This window comes from Scyliorhinus canicula, chromosome 26, assembly GCF_902713615.1.
Source record: "Scyliorhinus canicula chromosome 26, sScyCan1.1, whole genome shotgun sequence".
NCBI classification, from domain to species: Eukaryota; Metazoa; Chordata; class Chondrichthyes; order Carcharhiniformes; family Scyliorhinidae; genus Scyliorhinus; species Scyliorhinus canicula.
Window position 1 is genome coordinate 2,508,293 of NC_052171.1, and position 26,491 is coordinate 2,534,783.

The 26,491-nt window shown below is 48.4% G+C and overlaps 1 protein-coding gene across 1 annotated transcript; it reads right to left on the bottom strand.

Moving 5' to 3' along the window:
- Nucleotides 1-24,141: 24,141 nt before the first annotated feature.
- adra2b (adrenoceptor alpha 2B) lies at nucleotides 24,142-25,971 on the bottom strand. Its single transcript, XM_038785453.1, has one exon. It carries the CDS (start codon nucleotides 25,545-25,547, stop codon nucleotides 24,297-24,299), a length of 1,251 nt encoding a protein of 416 aa, XP_038641381.1. The 5' UTR covers nucleotides 25,548-25,971; the 3' UTR covers nucleotides 24,142-24,296.
- Nucleotides 25,972-26,491: the final 520 nt, after the last annotated feature.

The following is a 26,491-nucleotide window of genomic DNA, read 5'->3' on the forward strand; positions in this document are numbered from 1 at the left end:
CCAGAGATGGCAGCGGGCAGGCATCGAGAGATTTGGGGGCCTCTTTCTTAATGAGGGTTTTTTGAGTCTGGAGGAGCTGCAGGAGGAGTTGCCAGGTGGGAATGGGTTCCGGTACCAGCAGGTGAGGGATTTTGTATGGAGGCAGGTCTTGAGCTTCCCACGCCTCCCACAAACGGGGTTACAGGACAAGGTGATGTCGAGAACAGGGGTTGGGGAGGGGAAGGTCTCGGAGATCTATAAGGAGCTGATGGAGTGGGAGGGAGCCCCAATAGGGGAGGTGAAGAGAAAGTGGGAAGAAGCGTTGTGGGGGGAGGGAGTTGGAGGCTGGATTATGGGAGGAGGCCCTGCGGAGAGTTAACCCGTCCTTGTCATGTGCCAGGCTCAGCCTGATCCAATTCAAGGTGGCTCATACGACTGTGGCCCGGTTGAGCAGGTTCTTTGCGGAGGTGGAAGACAGGTGTGGCCGATGTGGGGGAAGTCCTGCGAATCATGTACACATATTCTGGGCGTGTCAGAGGCTGAGAGGCTTTTGGCAGGGGTTTGTGGATGTCATGTCTGAGATCCTGCAAGGGAGGGTGGCTCTGAGTCCAGAGGGCAATTTAGCATGGCCAATCCACCTAACTTGCACATCTTTGGACTGTGGGAGGAAACCGAAGAACCCAGAGGAAACCCACGCAGACACAGGGAGAATGTGCAGATTCTGCACCGACAGTGACCCAAGCCGGGAATTGAACCTGGGACCCTAGCATTGTGAAGCAACAGTGCTACCCATTGTGCTACCATGCCTACTGAGGCCAACTGTCGCACCTTTATTCAAACCCAATTGAAATCACCTAATTCAGTACGAACTGCAACTTGAAAATGGCCCCTTCAGTGTTTGTTACCAACTGAGCCTTTGGAAAAGACTATTTGAATTTAGTATATTCTTTTGTGTTTGATACAGTGGCACTGAGATTAATAAACTCTCATATCAGCTCATCTCCTCCTGTGAGCCAGTCCCAGTGAATTTCTCTGCTCCGTCTCTGTTCTGATTTGTATTAAATTCAAACTGATAAGATCAGAGATCATTCCTATTTAATACCTTCAGCACTGATGCAATATAACTTTTTTTCAATAAATTATGTTTTGCATCCACACAAAGAAAGAAATTATGATTATATCAATTTTGAAGTAGTTCCAGCGTGGGCAACTGCTACTGCATTGCCATTCTAAGATTGAGACAATGATAAAATAGCCAAGTTTCTATTTTAGATTTAGTTACAAAGGCTTTTTCTTTCAATAAAATCCAGGTTTCAGTAGCATTCCCTTGGGTCGCAACAAAGAGAAACATTTACATGGATTTAATCAGAAAAATACCGAACACGGAAAATGCAGGTTATTGGTTCTGTAAGAGTTGATGTACAGCAAGCAATTTTTAGATTTTAATTGGCATGATCTCCTATTCACATGTTTGTTTAGCACATTTGTGATTATCAGTGAATGGAGATGTATGAACGAATGGCCATGTCACTTTAACAGGGTCCTTGTTCTATACAAGGGGAAAAGTTATGTTCAGTAAACACAACTTTAAAAAAAATAGTGTTGCTCGTTATGCTTTTACTTAATTGCTCTGTTTTAATAAACTTTGCTCTAGAGTCGCCAGGTATCTTTCTGATACCACCACGAGGTCCAAAGCCAAGTGCTGATCAATAACTCAATACACCAGTTAGTAAGTTTCAAACCAAAACACATTTATAATACACACACTACTCATCACTAGTCAATCACTACTCATGCATAAACTCTACTTACTAAACTAACACTGCTACTAAAGGCCTATACTTAGCTTTCGAATGGCCCACCAGGTCAGAGGAACAATGGCCTTTGTTCGGTTCTGAATCTGCTGGCTTCAAGCTGGTATGGAATAGTAGCGAGGAGCGTCTACTTCGTAGCGTGCGTTGACTTGAGACTTACTTGTTTTATGCAGCTGCTAGGCAGGTCTCTCCTCGCTGAGAGTCACGGACAAGAGTTTTTTTAGAGCTGCCAAGAGAGCGATCTGAACTTGGGGACTCTACTTTATAGTCCCCAGGGGTTTCGCGCCCTTTTGGGCAGACTCCCGGACTTGGTCCCAATTAATTGGACTATGTCCCAATCGTTTTTATCGATTTCTCCAATGCTGGAGCTGTTCCCTGATCGTTGGGCCCTATGTGTCCGTTGGCCTGCCTTTGTCCTAGCTCCCGCTGGTGCCGGGGAGTCTGGTTTGGTCCCGATTGATTCAATGTTTCTGATTGTTTCTGGGGATTGCTCATTAGTATGTAGATGGCTATTGGTTTCGGTTCTGTCTGGGTTCTGCAAATCTTAATACACAGGAAACCTTTCACCTGCTTGTTTTTCCTGGGGCTGGCCAATTTTCCCTGCATTCTTTGCGGGCATCCATTTTGGAATCGGGATGTGGCCACCCCAGGTGGCTACAATAGTAATGAAAAAGGAGCAAGAATGGAAGCCAAATTGATCTTTATCACCCAAATAGAAACTCCGTTTTGGTTAGTAATAGTTTACCAGGGAAGGCTGTTGAGCAGACAGTACAAATTGATTCAAAAATATCTGGTGGCATCAAGGAAAGTGGAGAGTTGAAGGAGCAGCAATATATTTCTCAGTCAGATGGCATGCGACTTGGAGGAGAACTTGAAGGTGATGGTGGTGTTCCAAAGTGCTTGCTTTTATAGAATTTACAGTGCAGAAGAAGGCCATTCGGCCCATCGAGTCTGCACCGGCTCCTGGAAAGAGCACCCTACCCAAGGTTAACACCTCCACCCTATCCCCATAACCCAGTAACCCCACCCAACACTAAGGGCAATTTATCATGTCCAATCCACCTAACTTGCACATCTTTGGACTGTGGGAGGAAACCGGAGCACCCAGAGGAAACCCACGCACTCACGGGGAGGATGTGCAGACTCCGCACAGACAGTGACCCAAGCCGGAATCGAACCTGGGACCCTGGAGCTGTGAAGCGATTGTGCTATCCACAATGCTACCGTGCTGCCCACGGTATCAAGTGGTAGAGGTCTCAGTTTTAGAAGGTGCTATTGAAGTGGTCTTGGCAAGATGCTGCAGGGCATCTCGTAGTTGGGACACACGACAATCAAAGGAGACCAGTGGTGGAGGGAGTGAATGTGGAAGGGAGTGATGGGATGTGAATGAATCAGGCTGGTTTGTCCCACATGGCGTCAAGTTTCTTGTGTATTGTTGGAGAAGCATTCTTCCAGGGAAATGGGTTGTATTTTATCACACTCCTGACTTATGCCTTGTACGTAGATAGTGATAATGCTTTGGAAAGTTATGAATTGACACTTGCCACAGAATATCCTACCTATGACCTGCTCTTGGAGCTGCAGTATTTATGTGGTTGGTCCATTTTCTGGTGAGGGATTCAGCGATACTAATACCATTGAATGTCAAGGAGAGTTGATTATATTTTCTCTTGTGAAGATGGTCATTGCCTGCCACTTGTGTGACACATATGCTACTTGTCACTTATTAGCACAAGCATGAACATTGTCCAGATCTGGTTGCTGGGAGCAATGGACTGCTTCAATATGTGAGGAGTTGGGAATGGTACTAAATAATGTGCAATTATCAACAAATAATTCTTACTTCTGATGGAGGGAGCGTCATTGATGAAGCAGCTGCAGATGTTGGGTCTAGCTGAATTTTGCCCAAAGGAGCTCCTGCCTTATTGCCCTGGACAGCTGAAATGATTGGTCCCTAAAAACCATGACCATTCTCCTTTTGCCAGGTGTGACTCCATCTCCTGGAACGTTTTACCCTTGATTCCCATTAACTTCAATTTTATGAGGGCTCCTTGATGCCACGATCAAATGCTGGCTTGATATCAGGTGTAATATGATGATCCTTGTGTGGGAGTCAGCACTGTTGTATTATATACTGCATACAAGGGTATTATGGTAAGGCCCCTGTACTACAGGTAAGGGGGAAGATCCCTGCCTGCTGGCTCCGCCCAGTAGGCGGAGTATAACTGTGTGGGCTCTCCGAGCTGCAGCCATTTCGGCAGGAGCAGCGGGAGGCTCCACATCTCTGCGTAATAAAGCCTCGATTACTCTCTACTCTCGTCTCGTTGTAATTGATAGTGCATCACCTTACTCTCTGGGTAAAAGCCTGCATTTTCTTTTTTGTGAGATGACTCTAAGTCCAATCTGATACTAAAATAGTTCTGGCAATGTGGCCTAGGTTGTTATGGAGTGTTGTGTTTGATGTTTGATGCCTGGCAAGGAATCTACAAAACATGTTACTTGTCCAAACCAGGATCTTTATTAAATGTGGTAAGATGGTGGAAGAGTCCAGAACTCAGAGACCTAGTTTGAGGATAAGGGGTAAAACGTTTAGGACTGAGGTGAGGAGAAATTTCTTCACTCAGAGAGTGCTGAATCTGTGGAATTCACTACCACAGAATGAAGTTGAGGCCAGAACATTGTGAAACTTCAAGAAGGAATTAGATAAAGCTCTTGGGGCGAAAGGGATCAAGGGATATGGGGGAAAGGCGGTAGCAGAGTATTGAACTTGATGATCAGACATGATCATAGTGAATGGCAGAGGCTCAAAGGGCCGAATGGTCTCCTCCTGCTTCTATTTTCTATGTATGTTTCTATCCCAAGGCGAAGAGGCAGCAGCAAACAGCAAACAAATGCTCAGAATCAGCAGCCTCCAGGCATCTGCAGCCACCCGCAGCAGGAAGCAGCAAACACAACCTGCAGCTGTGAAGTGCTGTCACAGCAATCAAGGCTAATCCCTCATTTGAAATAGAGTTTCAAATGGCCTCCTCAGTTTGACAGCAAAGCTCACAGTCTGTCTAATAATATGTGATTGCTGTCAACTTGGGGCACTTGAGAGCTTCATTGACCAGGTTCCGAGAACATTTCTTAATTCATCAAATCATTTATTAATTTTATGCAAAAGATTTACTTTCTGATCTTCAGGGTGGGCAGAAATGAATGTCCAGATCTCTGTCATTGTTTATTCTGTGCTATGTGCAAGACTTCTATGTGTGTTTTGGAGTAACTGCTCTCTAAACCTGGAGACCTGACTCTTCACCCTCTATTCACCTGAGGCCAGGTTTGTGAGGAACTGTGTGAGGCTGTAGCTTTGATGGTTTGCAGAATGACCAACATGCATCATGACACTTCAATAGGTCGGTATGATTATTCAATAACAGTGATTTTGAGTGTCATTTAACAAGTGGGAAAGAATGATTTCTGCACATCACAAAGCACTTCACAGCCAATCAGTTAGTTTTGAAGTGTGGTTGGCTTCCATTGTTCTTAATGGGTGAGACAGCGAATGCCTATACGGCAAGATTCAAGATGACATATTCTACCGCTGTATGAACAGTTACATAACTGCTCTAAGGGCCTTTAGTGTTGACAGTGTCCTCACATGACTAGGGGCAGGAGGAAATCAGAGACCCAGCACAATCCCAAAGGAGAGGAAGGATTAGTGGGCAGGGCACCCAGGACTGCTCTTGGAAATCAAAGTGACAGGACCTGAGAACAGTCTGGTGAATGTCTGATGAGAACAACATTGGATATAGCTGTGATGCGATTTCTTGCTGAACATCGATTGTTGAAACTCAACACTGGTGCCACGTGCAAGTGAGACAAGGAACAGAGAGCGCGTGCAGCTGAACACGTGGCTACAGGGCTGGTGCAGGAGGGAAGGCTTCAGATATGTGGATCATTAGGATATCTTCTGGGAAAGGTGGGACCTGTACATGAAGGATGGATTGCACCAAAACTGGAGGAGCACCAATATCCCGGGTGGGTGATTTGTCATAGCTCTTCGGGAGGGTTTAAACTAGTTTGGTAGGAGGATGGGAACCAGAGCTATGGATCAGAGGAGAAGGGAGCTGTTGAACAGGCAGAAATAGTATGCAGCAAGTCTGTGAGGAAGGATAGTCTGTTGATAGGGCAAAGTTGCAATCAGTGGAATGGGTTAAAATGTGTCTGTTTCAATGCAAGGAGTGTCAGGAATAAGGAAGATGAACTTATAGCATGGATCAGTACTTGGAACTACGATGTTGTGGCCATTACGGAGATATGGATTTCACAGGGGCAGGAATGTTTGTTAGATGTTCCGGGGTTTAGATGTTTTAAGAAGAATAGGGAGGGAGGTAAAAGACGAGGGGAGTGGCACTGTTAATTAGGGAGTGCACCACATCTGCAGAAAAGGAGGTAGTTGCGGAGGGCTTCTGAGTCAGTATAGATGGAAGTCAGAAACGAGACAAGGAGCAGTCACTTTATTGGGAGTTTTCTATAGACCCCCCCAATAGCAGCGGAGAGATAGAGGAGCAGATTGGGCGGCAGATCTTGGAATAGTGCAGAAGTAACAGAGTTGTTGTCATGGGTGACTTCAACTTCCCTAATATTGACTGGAACCCCCTGAGTGCAAATGGTTTGGATGGAGCAGATTTTGTCAGGTGTGTACAGGAAGGATTCCTGACTCAATATGTAGATAGACCGACGAGGGGAGAGGCCATATTGGATTTGGTGCTTGGAAATGAACCAGGCCAGGTGTCAGATGTCTCGGTGGGAGAGTATTTCAGTGACAGTGACCACAACTCTTTGACCTTTACCGTAGTCATGGAGAGGGATAGGAACAGACAGTATGGGAAGGTATTTAATTGAGGGAGGGGAAATTATACTGCTATTAGATAGGAGCTGAGGAGCATAAAGTGGAAACAATTGTTCTGGGGGAAATGTACAAAGGTTGGTGGAGTTGTAGATAGTGTTGAGGGTTGTTGCAGGTTACAACGGGACATTGACAGGAGGCAGAGCTGTGCTGAGAAGTGGCAGATGGAGTTCAACCTTGTTAAATGTGAAGTGATTCATTTTGGAAGGTCAAATTTGAATGCTGAATACAGGGTTAAAGGCAGGATTCTTGGAAGTGTGGAGGAACAGATGGATCTTGGGGTCCATGTACATAGATCCCTCAAAGTTGCCACCCAGGTCGATCGGGTTGTTGAAAAGGCATATGGCGTGTTGGCTTTCATTAACAGACGGATTGCGTTTAAAAGCTGTTGAGGTTTTCCTGCAGCTTTATAAAACCCTAGTTAGACCACACTTGGAATATTGTGTCCAGATCTGGTCACCTCATTATAGGAAGGATGTGGTTGCTTTGGAGAAGTTACAGAGGAGATTTACCAGAATGCTGCCTGGACTGGAGGGCATGTCTTATGAAGAAATGTTGAGGGAGTTAGGGCGTTTCTCACTGGAGCGAAGAAGGAAGAGAGGTGACTTGATAGAGGTGTACAAAGTGATGAAAGGAATGGATAGAGTGGCTAGCCAGAGACTTTTCCCCAGGGTGGAAATGGCTGTCACGAAGGGATATAATTTTAAGGTGATTGGAGGAAGGGAGAGGGGAGATGTCAGAGGCAGGTTCTTTACACAGAGGAGGGTGTGTGGAATGCTCTGCCAGCGGAGGTGGTGGAGTCAGAGTCATTAGGGACATTTAAGCGACTCTTAGACAGGCATATGACAGTAGTAAATTGAAGGGGTGTCAGTTAGGTTGATCTTAGATTAGGATAAATGGTTGGCACAACATTGTGGGCTGAAGGGCCTGTACTGTCCTATGTTCTATGTTCTATTAATGTCCATCGAATGGTGAACAACATCTAATCGTGTAAGTCCCGGGCCCAACTGGCAGATTGTCAGCTGTTTCAGGAGAGCAAGAGAGAAACCAAAAGAGAAAATGCTGGAAAATCTCAGCAAACCTAGCAGCATCTGCAGGGAGAGAAAAAACTAAGGTTCAAGCCCAGGTGACCCTTTGTCAAAGCTCAAAACTGGAGGGGAAAAACAGGACGAGGGGAGGACCCTATCCAGAAGACCTTTTGAAGGCAGGAAGTGAGAGTGTTCTGTTGAGATTGCGGTTGCAATCTGCAGAACTGTTTATTCGTAGCTGCTAGCAAAAGAATGTAATATTTATTGTAGAAAGCTGTGGGGAACCGTGGGAAAACATCTGCCATTTAAAAAGTGGAAGTGTCTGGCCCCTTTCCTGCTGCACAGAACACACTTGTGCACAGACCTTCAGAGTTTATCAGGAGCATATTTGCGACATATTTTCCCTGCATTCAAATGCAGTCCTGGTAATTGAATGATTTGACCATTTCAGTACTGACCAGATCCAGCCTGCGTACCAGAGAGCAGCTAAGAAAGAAAAAAAAGGAATGCAGATCAGTCGCTGTCACATCATTTCTTTTGTGTTCCCTGATTAGTGCACATCACATTTTAAACTGATTGATTTTGAAATAAAAAATGAGACCTCTTCTTTCTCTAATTCTGCAACTAGACAATCAGCAGTTGTCCCTGAGACACATGGACCCTACGGCTCCAGGATTGACCCATTTGTGCCGAGTTGACTGACCTCTCGCAGCGCTGCTTTCAATGCTCTAGAGGTGGCCTTTGGTTATGGACAGGAAGGAATCCTCATATTGTTGCGCAGTGGTCCCTAAATGTGTGAATGCCAAGTGAGGATAGAATTTTAAATGCCGTTTCATTGTCAAATAGCCTGTTGTCAAGTACATGAAAAATAGTTACTTGAATGAGAATTCTGAGAATTGTCAATCTGTAAAATCATATCCCGGCAAAGGGCGAGATCATGCAGGAAAGGGGGCAGACAAAGAAACTAAGAGTAATTAATTTTTTTACAAAGAGTGTGGTGAGTGCCTGGAACGAGCTGCCAGGGGAGGTTGTGGAAGCAGATACATTAATGCCATGCAAAAAGCATCTGGACAAATATATGGACAGGATGGGTAGACAAGGATACGACACTAGGGTTTGGCCAAGGGTGGTATTATGACCAGTACAGGCTTGGAGGGTCATGGGCCTGTTCCTGTGTGGTATTGTTTTTTGTTCTAAACAAACCACCAGCTACAAAGTCTGCATACAGCCACCTCTCCTCCTCTCACCTCCCTAGTGGTAACCTCACATTGGTGAAATAGCTCCCAACTGAGCAGCACAGACCACCGTAAAAGGACAAACAGATGTGGGGCATGGCGGAAGAGAGAGAGAGGTGGGGAACTCCCTTTACAAACAAGAAGAAACCCAACAAACAACTAAGTACAAGACAATGCGACCAGCACTCAAGATAGCGCACCCCCCCCCCCCCCCCCCCCCCCAAACCCTCTCCCCCACCCTCCCCTGGCTCCAGCAACAACCCCAGTGGAGAGGTGCCCGCAAGCAGCACAGTCCACCGGAAAAGGACAGGAATGCACTGCTGAAGAGAGTGAGAGAACACCCCTCCCCGTCACTAGCACCGGGAGGGACCCCTTAACCCACAATGCACAGAAGCAGGAGGGCCACAACTGGCGAGCACCAAGCCACTAGGCACAAAAAAAACCCCAAAACACAACAAAAATAAAATAATAACCATACAATCCCAAAACAATAAAACAAAACTAACATCAGTACAAGCAGTACACATGGTCATAGAATTTACAGTGCAGAATGAGGCCACACGGCCATCGAGTCTGCACCGGCCCTTACAAAGAGGTCAATTCGGCCACCGCCCTGCTGCCCTCGCAGTTCCAGCATCTAGTTTCCGGACACCATCCAGCCCAAAATTGCAGAAGCAAGTCCATTCTCCTCCACTTTCAGCCTGGCAGTGGGCCAATCAAAATCCACCCCGTCCTCCACTCCCAGCCGATAAGCAGGAAGGCAACCAGTAACAAGTACCAGTCCGAGGTGTGGCAGCTGCAAGCTCACTTCTCTTCCTCCCCTGCAAGCAACTGGCAGCAGCAACAGACGCCTCTTGCCCTCCATCCAACCAGTCGGAGCTCTGTTTCCCCTTGCCGTAGTCCAGATTTCAAAGTCTGAAAAAGGCAACCAGCAGGTAACACACAAGGTCCGGAAGCAGGGTGACAGCCATGATCCACAATCAATTACGACGAGACGAGAGTAGAATGTAATCGAGGCTTTATTACACAGAGATGTGTGGCCTCCTACAGCAGCTGACTAAATGACTGCTGTTCGGAGAGCACAGACATTTATACTGCGCCTACTGGGCGGATCCAGCAGGCAGGGATCTACCCCCCTACCTGTAGTACAGGGGCCTTACCGTAATACCCATATATACAATATAATACAACAGTGGTGACTACCACATTCACCCCCTGTTAAAAATGAGTCCAGCGGGGATGGTGGACAACTATATACATACAGATTGGTTTAAAAATTACAGAGAAGGTTACAAATTTAGACGATAGGGCGCCTTGATCTGTCATTGAGAACGGTGCAGTGCTGGTGGTGACTCGGGCGTCGGCTTGGTCTTCGGTGACTCCAGGAGCATGTCGAAATCCTCTTCATCCCCGGGTGGGCGCAAGGGAGGACAGATTGTCCTGGAGCGGGGGCTGCGGTGGGGCGCGCCGGGGGACGGAGGTGGCGCCGGGATAGGGGGGAGGTGTGTGGGGACCCAGCTGGTGCCAGGTCTCTGAGGGAGCCTGGGTCTTGGAGGCCGTCGGGGTACGCTACGTAGGCGTACTGTGGGTTTGCATGGAATAGCTGTACCCTCGCCTCCAACGGGTCCTCCGTGTGTAGCAGCACGTGTTTACGGAGGAGAACGGTCCTGGAGCTGCCAGGCACGTTGGGAGTGAAACCCCAGAGATGGACTTCCTGCGGAAGGCAAAGAGACATTCATGGGGGGTTTTATTAGTCGCGGTGCACAGGAGCGACCGAATGGAGTGATGTGCGTCGGGGAGGACCTCCTGCAAGCGGGAAGCCGGGAGACGTCTGGACCGTAGGGCCAGCTGGACGGCCCTCCAGACCATTCCATTCTCCCTCTCCACCTGCCCGTTTCCCCTGGGGTTGTAGCTGGTCGTCCTGCTCGAGGCAATGCCCCTGTTGAGCAGGTACTGGCACAGCTGATCGCTCATAAATTAGGATCCCCGGTCGCTATGGACGTAGGCGGGGAAACCGAACAGAGCGAAGATGGTGTTGACGGCTTTGATGACGGTGGCAGACGTCCTACTGGGCATGGGTCGGCGAAGGGGAACCGACCACATTAAGAAAGTACGTGTTGCGGTCGGTGGAGAGGAGGAGCCCTTGAAGTCCACACTGAGGCGTTCAAAGGGGTGGGAGGCCTTCACCAGGCGTGCATGGTCTGGCCGGTAGAAGTGTGGTTTACACTCTGCGCAGACCTGGCAGTCTCTGATGATAGCCCTGACTTCCTCGATGGAGTAGGGCAGATTGCGGGCCTTAATGGTGGTAAAAGTGGGTGACTCCTGGGTGACAGAGATGGTCGTGCAGGGTCCGGAGTCGATCCACTTGTGCGCTGGCACATGTACCTCGGGACAGGGCATCAGGGGGCTCATTGAGCTTACTGGGGTGATACAAAATCTCGTAATTGTAGGTGGAGAGCTCGATCCTCCACCTCAAGATTTTATCATTTTTGATCTTACCCCGCTGTGTGTTGTTAAACATGAAGGCAACCGACCATTGGTCAGTGAGGAGAGTAAATCTCCTGCCGGCCAGGTAATGCCTCCAATGTCGGACAGCTTCAACGATCGCTTGGGCCTCCTTTTCGACGGAGGAGTGCCAAATTTCGGAGGCATGGAGGGTGCGAAAAAAGAATGCTACGGGCCTGCCTGCCTGGTTGAGGGTGGTGGCCAGAGTGACGTCTGATGCATCACTCTTGACTTGGAAGGGGAGCGTCTCGTCGATGCGTGCATCGCGGCCTTGGCTATGTCGGCCTTGATATAGTTGAAGGCCTGGTGAACCTCGGCAGTCAGTGGGAAAGCAGTGGATTGAATGAGTGGGCGGGCCTTGTCCGCATAGTTTGGGACCCACTGGGCGTAATACAAAAAGAACCCAGGCATCGTTTGAGGGCCTTGGGGCAGTGGGGGAGGGGGAGTTCTTTGAGGGGGCGCATGCGGTTGGGGTTGGGCCCTAGAACTCCGTTCTGAACCACATAGCCAAGGATGGCCAATCGGTTCGTGCTGAACACACATTTCTCCTTGTTGTAAGTTAGGTTGAGGAGAATGGCGGTGAGGAGAAATTTAGAAATGTTAGCGTTGTGGTCCTGCTGGTTGTGGCCGCAGATGGTGACATTGTCCAGGTGCAGGAAAGTGGCCCGCAGTCCGTACCTGTCAACCATTCAGTCCATCTCCCGTTGGAAGACCAAGACCCCATTGGTGACACCGAAGGGAACCCTAAGGAAATGGTAAAGGCGGCCGTCTGCTTCAAACACAGCCTGACAGCCTGGCCTCTTGTGGAGTCTTTGCCTCCATTTACAATACTGCCGATGAGGATCAAGTGGATCTGCTGTAAAAGGCAAGTGCTCGACCTCGGATTGTTTTTCAACCACCTGGGGAGGTCGTGCTCCGACCGGCAGGCATGGCACACATAGGTAAGCCTTTTGATGCTGACTTGGACGATTGGGCCCAGTACGTAAAAAGACTTCAACTCTTTTTACACGAACGCCATCACCAGTGATGAGCGACAGACCATCACCTTGTTGACCGCCGTTAGTGAACCGACTTATGCACTAATCAGAAACTTGACTTATCCGGACAGGCTGGGTGGGTTGCCATTCGCCATGCTGATCGACCGGGAGGGCCATCACCTAAATCCACAGCCATCGATTATGGTCTGAAGGTACTAGCTCCATACCGCATTGCAGATGCCGGTGGAGTCCGCAGGAGAATACTTAGTACGTTTATGGGGATTCGCTGCCCCCTGCGACTTCGGGGCTGCATGGCTGAATCGCTGCGGGACCGCTTCGTTTGTGGACTTCAGGAGCGGAGACGCGGCAGAAGCTGTTAATGGAAACCCCCTTGACAAGGCCGTCGATATGGTGCTCGCTTAGGAAAGTGCTGACGGCGGGCACCAGGAACTCCAGGATCTGGCAAAACTGAACATTGGGCGTCACCGAGACAACCGGCCGACAGATACCGGAAGCAAGGTGATAGGGACTTCCCAGGTAGGCAACGACTGCAGGTCCTGTCAATGCCGTCGCGACTGGCCCCGGAGCGACCATGGAGCTTCCCCCGGCTTAGCGTTCCGGGATCTCAGACGCCAGTACCGAGCGGGAAACCAAGACCAGGAATGAAGCTCTGGACAAACGTGTCAGGGCGCCGTAACCCAGCAACAAACAAGTCTCTATTTCCCCCCCAAGAGGCTGCATGCATTTTCTGGAGGAATTGGATGCTGAGGAGCCAACCCTACTGGTGCTCTGTGTGATTGGCCGCAGAATGGCACCGAGCCAGGTGACACTGCTGTTAAACAGATACCCCACCGAGATGATACTGGACACGAGAGTGGCAGTTATGGTCGTCAGTCTACGCACGTTTGCCGCCATCCGAACAGGTTTCAGCCACCAGAGTTTCGCAACACAGGAGCCCTTAGACATCGCCCATGTGCCTGTGGCATATGGAGACCAGTCCGCGTGCCAACTATTGGTGGTGTCCGAGGCAACGGGGCCAGCCTATTGGGGCGCGATTGGCAGCATCACCTATGCTTGGATTGGCAATGAGTGTGCCAAATGTACCCCCATGGACCGGATGGAGTGCTGTCCAAATTAACATCAGTTTTCTCTGAAGGCCTCGGGACCATTAATGGAGCTATGGCCACGATAAATGTGGAGGAAAATGCCCAGCTCCGGTATTTCCACGCCCGCCCAGTGCCTTATGCACTTTGTGCCAAGGTAGACCAGGAATTGGATCATTTGGAGCAGCTGGGGATTATTCGCCTTGTCCACTATGCCAATTGGACTATGCCCGTGGTCCCAGTGTTGAAGCCGGATAGGTCAGTGTGGCTCTGTTAGGTCCATAAAATGACCATGAACCAGGTATCTAGCCTTGACCATTACCTGGTCCCTCAGATCAAGGATCTTTACGCTTGGCCAAGTGGTGGAAAAACGTTCACTAAGCTGGACATGAGTCACACGTACTTGCAGCTGGTGCTCGAGCCAAGTTCCTGGAAATATGTGACGATCGATACACATCTGGGATTGTACGAATATACACAATTGCCGTTGGGAGTCTCCTCAGCTTGTGCGATATTCCAGAGGGTATGGAGAACATCTTGCGCGAGTTGCAAGGGTGGCCGTCTACCTGGACGATTTTCTCATCACCAGGACCTCTCATCAGGAACATGTGGAGAACGTTTGCTCGGGCCGGGGTCCACTTCCAAAGAGAGAAGTGCGTTTTCCATGCGCTGGAGGTCACTTATCTCGGCTACTGGGTGGATAGCAGAGTACTCCATCCAGTGGAGGAAACGGTGCGGGCGACTCGCCAGGCCCCCATCCCTCTCGACCAAACGGAACTCCGTTCTTTCCTCGGCCTGGTGAATTATTACAGGAAGTTCACACCCTGGATGGCTACGTTGCTCCGTCCTCTCCACCAACTACTGAAGAAGGGTCAGAAGTGGAACTGGGGCTCCCTGCACCAGAAGGTGTTTAACGATATGAAGCAGAGGCTCTCATCTGAGGAATTACCATTTTGATCAGGCAGGGAGGTGGATTTGAGACGAAGAATAATCAAATATGATTTGATTGAATAGAGGAACAAACTTGAAGTGCTGAATTACCTAATTCAGCTTCTGATATCTATGTAGCTATTTCTCGCCTCCTTTAAGATGCTCTTCAAAGCGTACCTCTTTGATAGCTTCTGATCTCTTGTCCTTTTGCTCTGGCCATTTTTTATTTCCAATTCTATCCCTGTGAAGCACATTGTGTGCCAGATATTTGTTTTCCTCTTCATCTTATCAAAGCTCCTTATAATTTTCACACTTCTATGAGATCCCTTTTTAAAAAATTTTTTTATTTAACACAAATTTATAACATTTCCAAAGAAAAAAATGGCCCTGTGCAAAGAGCCTTAACATAGTGAAAACGAACAGTGGGAAAGAATAAACATGTTAAAGCACTTCCCCCGCCAGCTCTGTTTGCCCATGCCACACGTGTTCAACTAAACTAACGTGGCCCTTCCCCCCCCCACCCCCTCCGGCCTCCTCTGCCCCCCGAGGCCTGACCCTGCCAGGTCAGCCCTGCGCTTGGCCCTAGCCCGCCCCACCTCCAACTCTCCCTGGTGCCCCCTGACCTACGCTAGCTACGCTGACGCCTGCCCTTGGCGCCTGCCTGTCTCCCGTCCGAGCGCTCGGGCCCTACCCCCACACACCAGGGACCCATTAACCTAATTGTATCCCACCGTGCCCTTTCGAGTCCCGTAGCCAGCCCCTAGCCCATCCCCCTATCAGAGGCCCCGATCTCCCGCCAAAAGGTACCAAGGGCAGGGCCCCCTTTGCAGGGCTCCTCTTCCCCCCCCCCCCCCCCCCTTGTTGCAATCCCCCCAAAATACCCTAAACAGAGCGCCCTCCAGCCCCCACTCTCTGTCCAGGCTGAAAACAATCTTGGATAAAACATTACAGTACAAGATAGTTTAACAAACCGCTGCCACACAAAAGCTCTGAGAGCCCAGAGACCTTTAGTTCAAGTCCAGCTTCTTCTTTTAATAAAAGTCCACACCTAATCAGAGCAAATTAGGTTAACAGACCGCCGCCACTGTACAGCACTGAAAGAACCAAGTGCCCATTAGTTCAAGTCCAGTTTCTTGTACTGTACTCATTGGAATTTAGAAGGATGAGGGGGGAATCTTATAGAAACATTAAAAATTATGAAGGGAATAGTTAGGATAGATGCGGGTAGGTTGTTTCCACTGGCGGGTGAAAGCAGAACTAGGGTACATAGCCTCAAAATAAGGGGAAGTAGATTTAGGACTGAGTTTAGGAGGAACTTCTTCACCCAAAGGGTTGTGAATCTATGGAATTCCTTGCCCAGTGAAGCAGTTGAGGCTCCTTCATTACATGTTTTTAAGGTAAAGATAGATTTTTGAAGAATAAAGGGATTAAGGGTTATGGTGTTCGGGCCGGAAAGTGGAGCTGAGTCCACAAAAGATCAGCCATGATCTCATTGAATGGCAGAGCAGGCTCGAGGGGCCAGATGGCCTACTCCTGCTCCTAGTTCTTATGTTCTTATCTTTAATAAAAGTCCAAACCTGTTCTGGTGTCTCAAAATAGTAGTGGAGATCCTCAAACGTAACCCAAAGCTTTGCAGGATACAGCATTCCAAACCTCCTCCTTTTTGTAGAGGGCTTCCTTTACCTTGATGAATCCTGCACGCCTCTTGGCCAGCTCCGTTCCCAAGTCCTGGTAAATGCGCACCTCGCAGTTCTCCCATCTGCTGCTCCTCTCCGCCTTGGCCCATCGCAGCACACGTTCCCTGTCAGCAAGCCGGTGAAAGCGGACCACCAAGGCCCTCGGTCGGTCGCCCGTCCTGGGCTTCCTTGCGGGGACTCTATGTGCCCCATCCAACTCCAGGGGTTGAGGGAAGGCCTCTGGTCCCATCAGCGCCTCAAGCATACCCGTCACGTATGCGCCCACATCCGACCCCTCGCAGCCCTCGGGGAGGCCAATGATCCGTAAATTCTGCCTCCTGGCTCTGTTCCCCAGCTCTTCAAGCTGCTCCTGCATCCGCCTCTGACGGGCGTTCATCTCCTCCACCCCGTGCTCCAGCTCCGTTACCGTGCCCGCCTGTCTGGAGAGCTTCGCCTCGACCTCCCTGAGCGCCTTAACTTGGACCTCCTGTGTCTCGACCATTTGGTCCATCACCGCTCTCATCGGGTCAAGCGTATCCCTCCTCAGCTCGGCGAAGCAGTTCTTGAGGAACTCCATCTGTTGCTCCCTTGGCCAGTGAGCCTCCGCTCCCCGGTCCCTGCCGTCCGCCATGCTTGGCCGCCCGGCCTGGGGTCCCCGCTGCTCCCGCTTCGATCCTTGCCGCTCCACTCGACCACTTCCAGTCTAGCTGCCCATACCCCGGAAAGGAAGCCTCTTCCCTATCGTCTCCTCCACCGATTCAGGCTGCCAGGTCCCAAAAAAGTCAGTTGAAAAAGGTCCTTTTGCCCATCGCGTGCGGGAGCGATCCGACCTACGACCTGTCTCCTCGAGGGCGTCCTTCTATGAGATCTCTTAAACATTGTTTAATGAAAAGAGCTTCAGTTGTCCAGTGCATTCTAAAAGCTAACATTGTATCGATGGATAGCCACGTCGTTCATGACATTCTATATGACTGTGACAAAGGTAAACTTCTCTTCTTGACCTGTTTTCAGTATTTGACACAATTAACCACACCATCCTCTTCCAATACTGTTGCCCAGTTGGGTGGAATTCTCTCAACTGTTTCTATTCTTAACTAATCATAGTCAGAGAATCACTTGCAACAGCTTCACTCCAGCTCCCATACAGTTACCTTGGGTATTCTCTGTGAATTGGCCTCCTGTTTCTTAGCCATCCTCGGCAGCCTCATCTTAATTATACCTCACCACCACCTTTTTTGATTTCCCCAGAGATGCTAAATTACTCTGACTGCCAGGCGACACAAGGGAAAGCGATTAAGGAGATGGAGAAAAAGCTATCCAACCATGAAGATGAGTTGGTGGTTTTGGCCCGTAAGGTGGAGGTGCAGGATGACCTCCACAAGAAGTGGCAGTAGAAGCTGGAGGACCTAGAGAACAGGTCCAGGAGACAGAACTTGAGAATCGTGGGCCTCCTCGAAAGTGTGGAGGGGTTGGATGCGGGAGCATTTGTATCCAAGGTGCTGGAAACGCTGACAGGGATGGGGGTATTCCTTCGACCCCTAGAGCTGGATAGGGCTCACAGAGCCCTCGCAAGGAAGCCCAAGGCGAATGAACCACCGAGGGCCATGGTGGTGAGATTTCATCGTTTCTCAGACAAGGAACTTGTCTTGCACTGGGCAAAAAAAGAACCACCAAGGCCCTCGGTCGGTCGCCCGTCCTGGGCTTCCTTGCGGGGACTCTATGTGCCCCATCCAACTCCAGGGGTTGAGGGAAGGCCTCTGGTCCCATTAGCGCCTCAAGCATACCCGTCACGTATGCGCCCACATCCGACCCCTCGCAGCCCTCGGGGAGGCCAATGATCCGTAAATTCTGCCTCCTGGCTCTGTTCCCCAGCTCTTCAAGCTGCTCCTGCATCCGCCTCTGACGGGCGTTCATCTCCTCCACCTCGTGCTCCAGCTCCGTTACCGTGCCCGCCTGTCTGGAGAGCTTCGCCTCGACCTCCCTGAGCGCCTTAACTTGGACCTCCTGTGTCTCGACCATTTGGTCCATCACCGCTCTCATTGGGTCCAGCATGTCCCTCCTCAGCTCGGCGAAGCAGTTCTTGAGGAACTCCATCTGTTGCTCCCTTGGCCAGTGAGCCTCCGCTCCCCGGTCCCTGCCGTCCGCCATGCTTGGCCGCCCGGCCTGGGGTCCCCGCTGCTCCCGCTTCGATCCTTGCCGCTCCACTCGACCACTTCCAGTCTAGCTGCCCATACCCCGGAAAGGAAGCCTCTTCCCTATCGTCTCCTCCACCGATTCAGGCTGCCAGGTCCCAAAAAAGTCAGTTGAAAAAGGTCCTTTTGCCCATCGCGTGCGGGAGCGATCCGACCTACGACCTGTCTCCTCGAGGGCGTCCTTCTATGAGATCTCTTAAACATTGTTTAATGAAAAGAGCTTCAGTTGTCCAGTGCATTCTAAAAGCTAACATTGTATCGATGGATAGCCACGTCGTTCATGACATTCTATATGACTGTGACAAAGGTAAACTTCTCTTCTTGACCTGTTTTCAGTATTTGACACAATTAACCACACCATCCTCTTCCAATACTGTTGCCCAGTTGGGTGGAATTCTCTCAACTGTTTCTATTCTTAACTAATCATAGTCAGAGAATCACTTGCAACAGCTTCACTCCAGCTCCCATACAGTTACCTTGGGTATTCTCTGTGAATTGGCCTCCTGTTTCTTAGCCATCCTCGGCAGCCTCATCTTAATTATACCTCACCACCACCTTTTTTGATTTCCCCAGAGATGCTAAATTACTCTGACTGCCAGGCGACACAAGGGAAAGCGATTAAGGAGATGGAGAAAAAGCTATCCAACCATGAAGATGAGTTGGTGGTTTTGGCCCGTAAGGTGGAGGTGCAGGATGACCTCCACAAGAAGTGGCAGTAGAAGCTGGAGGACCTAGAGAACAGGTCCAGGAGACAGAACTTGAGAATCGTGGGCCTCCTCGAAAGTGTGGAGGGGTCGGATGCGGGAGCATTTGTATCCAAGGTGCTGGAAACGCTGACAGGGATGGGGGTATTCCTTCGACCCCTAGAGCTGGATAGGGCTCACAGAGCCCTCGCAAGGAAGCCCAAGGCGAATGAACCGCCGAGGGCCATGGTGGTGAGATTTCATCGCTTCTCAGACAAGGAACTTGTCTTGCGCTGGGCAAAAAAAGAACGGAGCTGGTGGGATAACAGCGTGATACGCATCTACCAGGACCTGGGTGCGGAGCTGGCCAAGAGGTGTGCTGGATTCAACCGGATGAAGGCAACCCTCTTCAGCAAGGGGGTGAAATTTGGGATGCTACACCCAGTGAGTCACATACAAGGAACGGCATCACTATTTTGAGATGCCGGACGAGGCGTGGTCGTTCGTTAAAAAATAAAAGCTGGACTCGAATTAAAGAACAGTTAAGCTTTGGTGGAATGCGGCGGTGGGGCTGGGTAACATGGTACCGTTTCTAATATAAGATTGTATACAATGTTGGGTGTGTGTAAGCGTGGTGGTGGCTGGAGGGTGCAGCGTTTTCGGCAAAGTTGAGATACGGAGGGGGGATGGGGCCCAGAACTTAGTCAGATTTTTCGGGAAGTTGGAGCCTTGGTTCAACAAGTGTCTCCTCACGGGGCAATGCTCGTGTCTTCTATTTATTTTTCGTTTCGTATTACTATTTACTCACTGGGGCTGGAGAGGTAGTTTAATTGGTTCATTCATGTAGGGAGAGGGGCCTGGACAATGAGGCGGCAGTCTGATTGGCGCCAGGGGCAGGAGCTGCTGGGGTCAGCATTGGTCAGTTGGATCTCTGGAGCGTAGTGGGGGGTGATCAAGTGCTCAGCTGGTGCTTGGCGGGGGGGATTTGGATTGTGGGGCTGTTGGGGTGGAGAGGACTGCTTTGCTGACAGAGGAGGTATCAATTTCGGGGTACCAATTGAGGGTCGGGGGCGGTGGCTCCCTGTGGGGGCGCTCGAGGAAGAGAAGGGCGCGGGCTCGAGATTGGCCAAGAAAGGGCGATGGCTAGTCGGCAGGGGGGTGGGGTTAGCCCCCCCCCCCCCCCCCCCCCCCAGGCCAATCATGTGGAATGTGAGAGGTTTGAATGGGCCGGTCAAAAGAGCGCACGTGTTCGTGCAACTAAAGGGGTTAAAGGCAGATGTAGCAATGCTCCAGGAGGCACATTTAAAGAAAATAAAGTTTGCCTTAAGAGGGTCTACGCTAGGGTTCTCTCGGAGGTGGCAGCCGTTCGTCGCCCTTCTTGGGGAAAATTTAAATGTCAGCATCAGCAATCCGTGGGTGGCGGGGGTTGTGGGGGGGGGGGGGGGGGGGGGGTCGCGTGAGTGCTTCATTGGGATGGTGTGGGAAAACTGAGTCGCGCAGGGTTATGTCTATTTAATTATTATTGTATATTCTCTTTATGGACTATGTCAATGTTCATTCTAGTTTGTTTTGTTATTATTGTTACTACTGTTTTTTTATGAAAAATTCTGCAAAACCTTAATAAAAATATATATTTTTTAAATTACTCTAACTGCTTATCTAACATCCAGGACTGGATAAGCAGTCTTAAATTACGCTATCTGCAGACTTTCATCAGCAGAACGGCACAGACATCAGAAATCGTGGTGCGCAAGGAATTTCTACTTTAAATTGTCATTGAAATCTTGGTGCCATATTTGATTCTGAGTTGACTCCTGACTTTGTATTCAAGCTATCACAAAGACACCTGTTTCTATCTCTGTAACATCACCTGTGTCAGCTCATCTGCTGCTCCTTGAAGACACCCCTTCAAATCTACCTCTCTGAGCAAGGTTTTGGTCATTGACTTAATATTTTCTTGTGACTTGGTGCCATATTTTGTTTTATAATGCTCCTGTGAAGCGCCTTTGGTCTTTTATTACATTAAAGGTGTTACGTAAATATAGGATGTTGTTATTGGATGCAGAGCTAGGGTTCAAATTTCTATACTGGTGAGTGGCACTTGGCAATGTTTTACTGGAGACAAATATAAATCCTAATATTTACATACCTTTGCTTTAGTATAATAATTGTATATTTTTAAAAATAAATTTAGAGTACCCAATTAATTTTTTTCCAATTAAGGGGCAATTTAGCATGGCCAATCCACCTGGCCTGCATATCTTTTGGGTTGTGGGGGCGAAACCCACACAGACACGGGGAGAATGTGCAAACTCCACATAGACAGTGACCCAGAGCCGGGATCGAACCTGGGACCTTGGCGCCGTGAGGCTGCGCCACCATGCTGCCCATAATAATTGTATATTATGGCTTGTGAAAATTCTGAGAGATAACTTGCAAACGGAGTTTCATATATTGGCATCGTATCATGTTGTACATGTATGTCGATGATGGTCTCAAATCTAAGAATTTTCAAAGGAATGCCAGAGATTGACATTCTTCCTGTTCTGAGGGTTTTACCTAACCTCCTGCCCGAATAGAGTTATGCAGCAGAAACCCCTTTCAGGAATGTCTTCTCCTCATGTGCCCTCCTGTGCCCTGTAAAGCTACAATTACTCTGCCTCATAAAGTTACCCTCGGCGATGACACCCATTAAAGCTCAAAATTACTTCATGCAATGTACACATTTACAACAATGGTGCAAGTTTCAGAGGATGTTAATCCAGTGTAAGTGCTCACTTCACCTGGCTGCAGAATCTGGGTGCTGAATTTGCCTGAGGCGAATGAAAGTTTCATTGTACAGATTTACATCAACCATTGGTTTACGGGCGCTAATCTAGTTCCAGCCTTACTGTGGCATCAGATTCTGTTTAGAGAATTCTCACTCGGCATGCTTTATGTGTACTGATTCTGGATTCGCGAGTGTTAAATTACAGATTGAACACGAAGCATCAAATTCACCATCTAACAATGCTGCCAGCAAATGTATCGGAGTTGTTGCTGATTACGCCTGAGAAAGATATGATTGGGAATTTGAACCAAAATAAATCATAGCCGCATTATGAACTGTTGAAAAGTAGTGTTATTGCCATACTGTAAAAATAACAGCCACACGTTTATAATGTCACCATTCTGCAGACTTTCATCAGCAGAACAGCACAGACATCAGAACTCGTGGTGCGCAAGGAATTTCTACTTTGAATAGTCATTGGGTCCCTTCTTTCCTGTTCTAAAAATGATGACCTGGCCTCGGGTGACATTTCCACAAGCGTTGACAGCCCTGTCGGGTGTCCCTCACATGGATGACTCCACAGTGAGTGTCGAAATGCTGTTCTTTGCAGAGGAAGGGATGGAAAGAGCATCGTAACCAAGTTCGATTCCATGTGTACATTTGACAATAGGAACCCAACCGCCTTCCATTGCAGCATGTCTGGCGCTTTATAGAGGTTTTGCAAGATTGAGGTGTTTTTGGCGGAGTAGATTGAGAAAAACTCTTCCTTCTGGCGAGTGGCTCAATTACCAGAAGTGGTCGTTTAAAAATCAAATGATCATGAAGGAAATCAGAATACTTTTTTTACTGAAGTAAATTAGAAAGCTCCGCCAGTGAAGTTGGCGAACGCTGATTTCATTAATTATTTACAAAAGGAATTGGGCATTTTCTTGAGGATGAAAAAACTACTGGGTTATAACCAAAAAGTTGAGGTATGGGACTCTGTGTCTGCTCTTTCAGGGAGCCAGCACCGGCAAAACGGATCGAATGGCCTCTCACTATGCTGCAAGTTTATATGCATCTAACTATGCATTCGACGATCAGTCTCGGACCAATATGGAACTGTTTCCACTTTGAAAGAATGCTGAATTTCTGGGGTGCAGATTTGGTGTCAAGACTGTGTCCGAGTCTGAATGACATCTCTGGAGAGTCGCGACGTTTCATCCCGGCATCCCGGATAGGTCATAACTCCAGATTTACACTTCCAGCAAAGCAAACCCATTTCACATGCAGTGTGCGTGAACTCGAAACGAGCGAATAACAAACAGTCGCTGGTATCAGATTCCACTGGTGAATATCCTCTTTTCCAGCAATGTTTTCCTGGTACCTGGTCTGACATTGCCCTTCCGCTAGTTATAACCTAAACTACGTTTATGGCTGAAATGGTCTTCTCTTGCTCCTACTCCTTGCATTTAGAAATCATTTTGAGTACCTCCAATCATAGTTAACATTTAGATCAATTTAACCAACAAAGAGGCAATAGATTTTCTCCAGCATGCTTAAAGGGCTGAGAGTACGTAATGTCATTGCATATTTATTCAATCTCAAAACAGCTTCTGGTTCACTAAGTCCACTAATAACCGGTCAAAATAGCATCCGTTTTAAATACGTTCCTTGTTGAAGTGATGATGTGTGCAAGGTTGTTTATGCCTTTATCAATGTGAGTTATGCAGCCTCTCTCACTCCTGTCTTTATCCCACACTATCCAGTATTGTGCATAGATTGCTTATTTGAAACTATTCAAAATTAGTCTGGTACAACTGGTGCAATTGAAAAATACCTGTGTGGCGTTGTCTTTGTGGTTGAGTCAATATGGGAAGCAATTATTCAGGAATACAGAAGGAGGGGAAGGCGCTAATAGTATTCTACATTCCCTTGCAGTGAGAATCAATTCTCAGCTGTCTTAAAATGGCTAAGGCGAAAGAGCATTTGTCCTTAAACTTGTACAAAAAGGGGCAGCACGGTTAGCCCTGCTGCCTCACGGCGCCGTGGTCCCAGGTTCGATCCCTGCTCTGGGTCACTGTCCGTGTGAGTTTGCACATTATCCCCGTGTCTGCGTGGGGTTAACCCCACAACCCAAAGATGTGCAGGGTTGGTGGATTGGCCGTGCTAAATTGCCCCTTAATTGGAAAAAATTGATTGGGTACTCTAAATTTGAAAAAAAAAACCTGTACAAAAAGGCAAGCCTTAGTGTGGTGGGGGTCCAAAAACGATATGTGTCCCAATTTTACAAGGGTTTCCTCACTAGAATCGATACATTTTGCTCCTCTTTGTTAATATATGTTTATAATCAACCAACAGACATATCACTTTGTGGCGTTTCCTTTTAACAATAGTTCCTTTATTTTGTTATTTCGAAAGAACATCAGTTTTTGTAAGACATTATTTGGAAAATTTAATTTTGGTTTGAAATGAACTTCTCGCTCTCCGGGCAATGACTCCCAATATAACGGACGCGTCTTGAACCCTGCCAACTAGACTCTGCAGAGAGATCTTTCCTGTTCTCGGCAAAGGATCTTTTTGAAAGCTCTCCTGAAGTCCTGGTTGAAAATGGTGTAGATGACGGGGTTAAGGGAACTATTGCAATACCCGATCCAGAAGAAGAATTTGAAGATGACAGGCGGGACTGAACATGTCGCTGGACAGATGGCAGTCAGACTGTAAGAGAAGAAAAAGGGGAACCAACATAGCACAAAAACGCCAATAACCACAGATAAAACAAACGTGAAACGTTTTTCCCTGTTCTGGATCGCCTTCCTCCTGATTGCACTTGGCGTCCGAAGTTTCTCTCGCCCCACAAAGTGCTCTTCTCTTGCACAGTTAGAGTTGCTCTCATCCTGCGCGAGTTTGGTGGAGCCGAGTGGATGATCATTCTGTTTGCTTGAACATTCTCCTTGAGCCGAAGAATTACCTGCTCCCTCTTTGTCCTTAGACTTGGTCTCCTTCTCCTGCCAATTGGGTCTGGAGGATAATCCTTGTTGTTTCGTGGAGCTGGTGGCACTGAGCCCCTCCGGCTTCCTGTTACCGGGTGGTTGCCTCGTCCTCTTCTTGGCCACCTGGTAAATCCTAAGATAAACCAGAATCATGATGACACAAGGAGCGAAGAAAGACCCAATGCACGAAGATAAGATATACCATTTCTCGTCATTCAGGCGACACACGGGAATCTCATCTTCGGCAAGATTTTTGTTCATGGAGATGAGTGGCGGGAAGGAAATAACTCCAGCAATAAGCCAGACGGTCAAAATAACACACCGGATTCTTTTCGGTGTTCGTTTGGAGTTGTACTGGATGGCTTGGGTTACTGACCAGTATCTGTCCAGACTGATCGCACACAGGTGGACAATAGAAGAAGTACAAAACAAGACATCTATCGCCAAATAAATCTCGCACCAAATCTTCTTAAAGTACCAGTAGCCCATCAATTCGTTGGCCAGAGAAAAGGGCATCACCAAAGTGGCCACTAAAATATCTGCGGCAGCCAAAGAGACGAGGAAGAGGTTCTGAGGGGCTTGCAGTGACCTGCTGGTCAGCACAGCGATGATGACCATTACATTCCCAATGATTGTGAATACTATGATGAAGCTGATCGCAGTGGCGATACCTGCCGTAGTTCGAGGGGTGTAGGGCAGTGAAAAGAGGCGTTCCCCCAACACGTTCTGATGGCTCGTGTTGCAGGAGAAGGTGCTGTTGCTACGAAACGTGTAGCAGTCCACCGATGCCATCGCCCTTCCTTTTAACTTCTGGTCAGTCAGCGTTCGCCTTGCAGTTCAAATGAATCCGACTGCGGTTTCTCTGAATCACGATCATCGCCCGAATGAAATAATAAAGTTCTCATCCTGAAATAAATTTATTCCTGTGCTTTTCGGTCGGTATACATATTCTGACAAATCTATTCTTTAAAACTATTTAATTGGTAAGCACTTGGAGGCAACGGCAGTGCTGCAGTCAGCTGCTGTTTCTATTAAAAGGCTCTTTGGCTGCCGTGCGCTTCGACTGTGACAAACGTCCCACCGCCTTTGTTGCATTTGGCTCACTCCCGCACTGTTCCTACACAGCCTCAGTCAGCTGCATTTAAAAGGAAGCATCGCACCAGACACACGTAAGAGATCACGTTACTTCGTCTTCGCTTCCCCACTACTTTTGGGTGCCTCCAAAATCGACATCCTTAAGCAGCATCAACACAAATACAGTCTGCGCCCGTCACGTTGTGATGCTTTCTCGATTGGAAGCAAAACTATCAACAGCTTGAAAATATATTCAAATCAACACACAAGATGAAGTCATTAACATTGGATTCTCGTACAACAGAAGATACTGTTCAGTTTGACCTAATGTCCTTTTGTCACATTTCGGTTGCGTGGGGACATGGTTTAGCAGCAGGAATCGAAGCCGATAATCGATGGGCATAATAATAATCTTCATTTGTGTCACAAGTAGGCTTACATTGACACTGCAATGAAGTTACTGTTAAAACCCCCTAGTAGCCACACTCTGGCGCCTGTTCGGGTACACTGAGGGAGAATTCAGGATGTCCAATTCACCTAACAAGCACATCTTTTGGGACTTGTGGGAGGAAACCGGAACACCCAAAGGAAACCCACACAGATATGGGGAGAACTGGCAGATTCCGCACAGACAATGATCCAAGCCGGGAATGGAGCTCGGG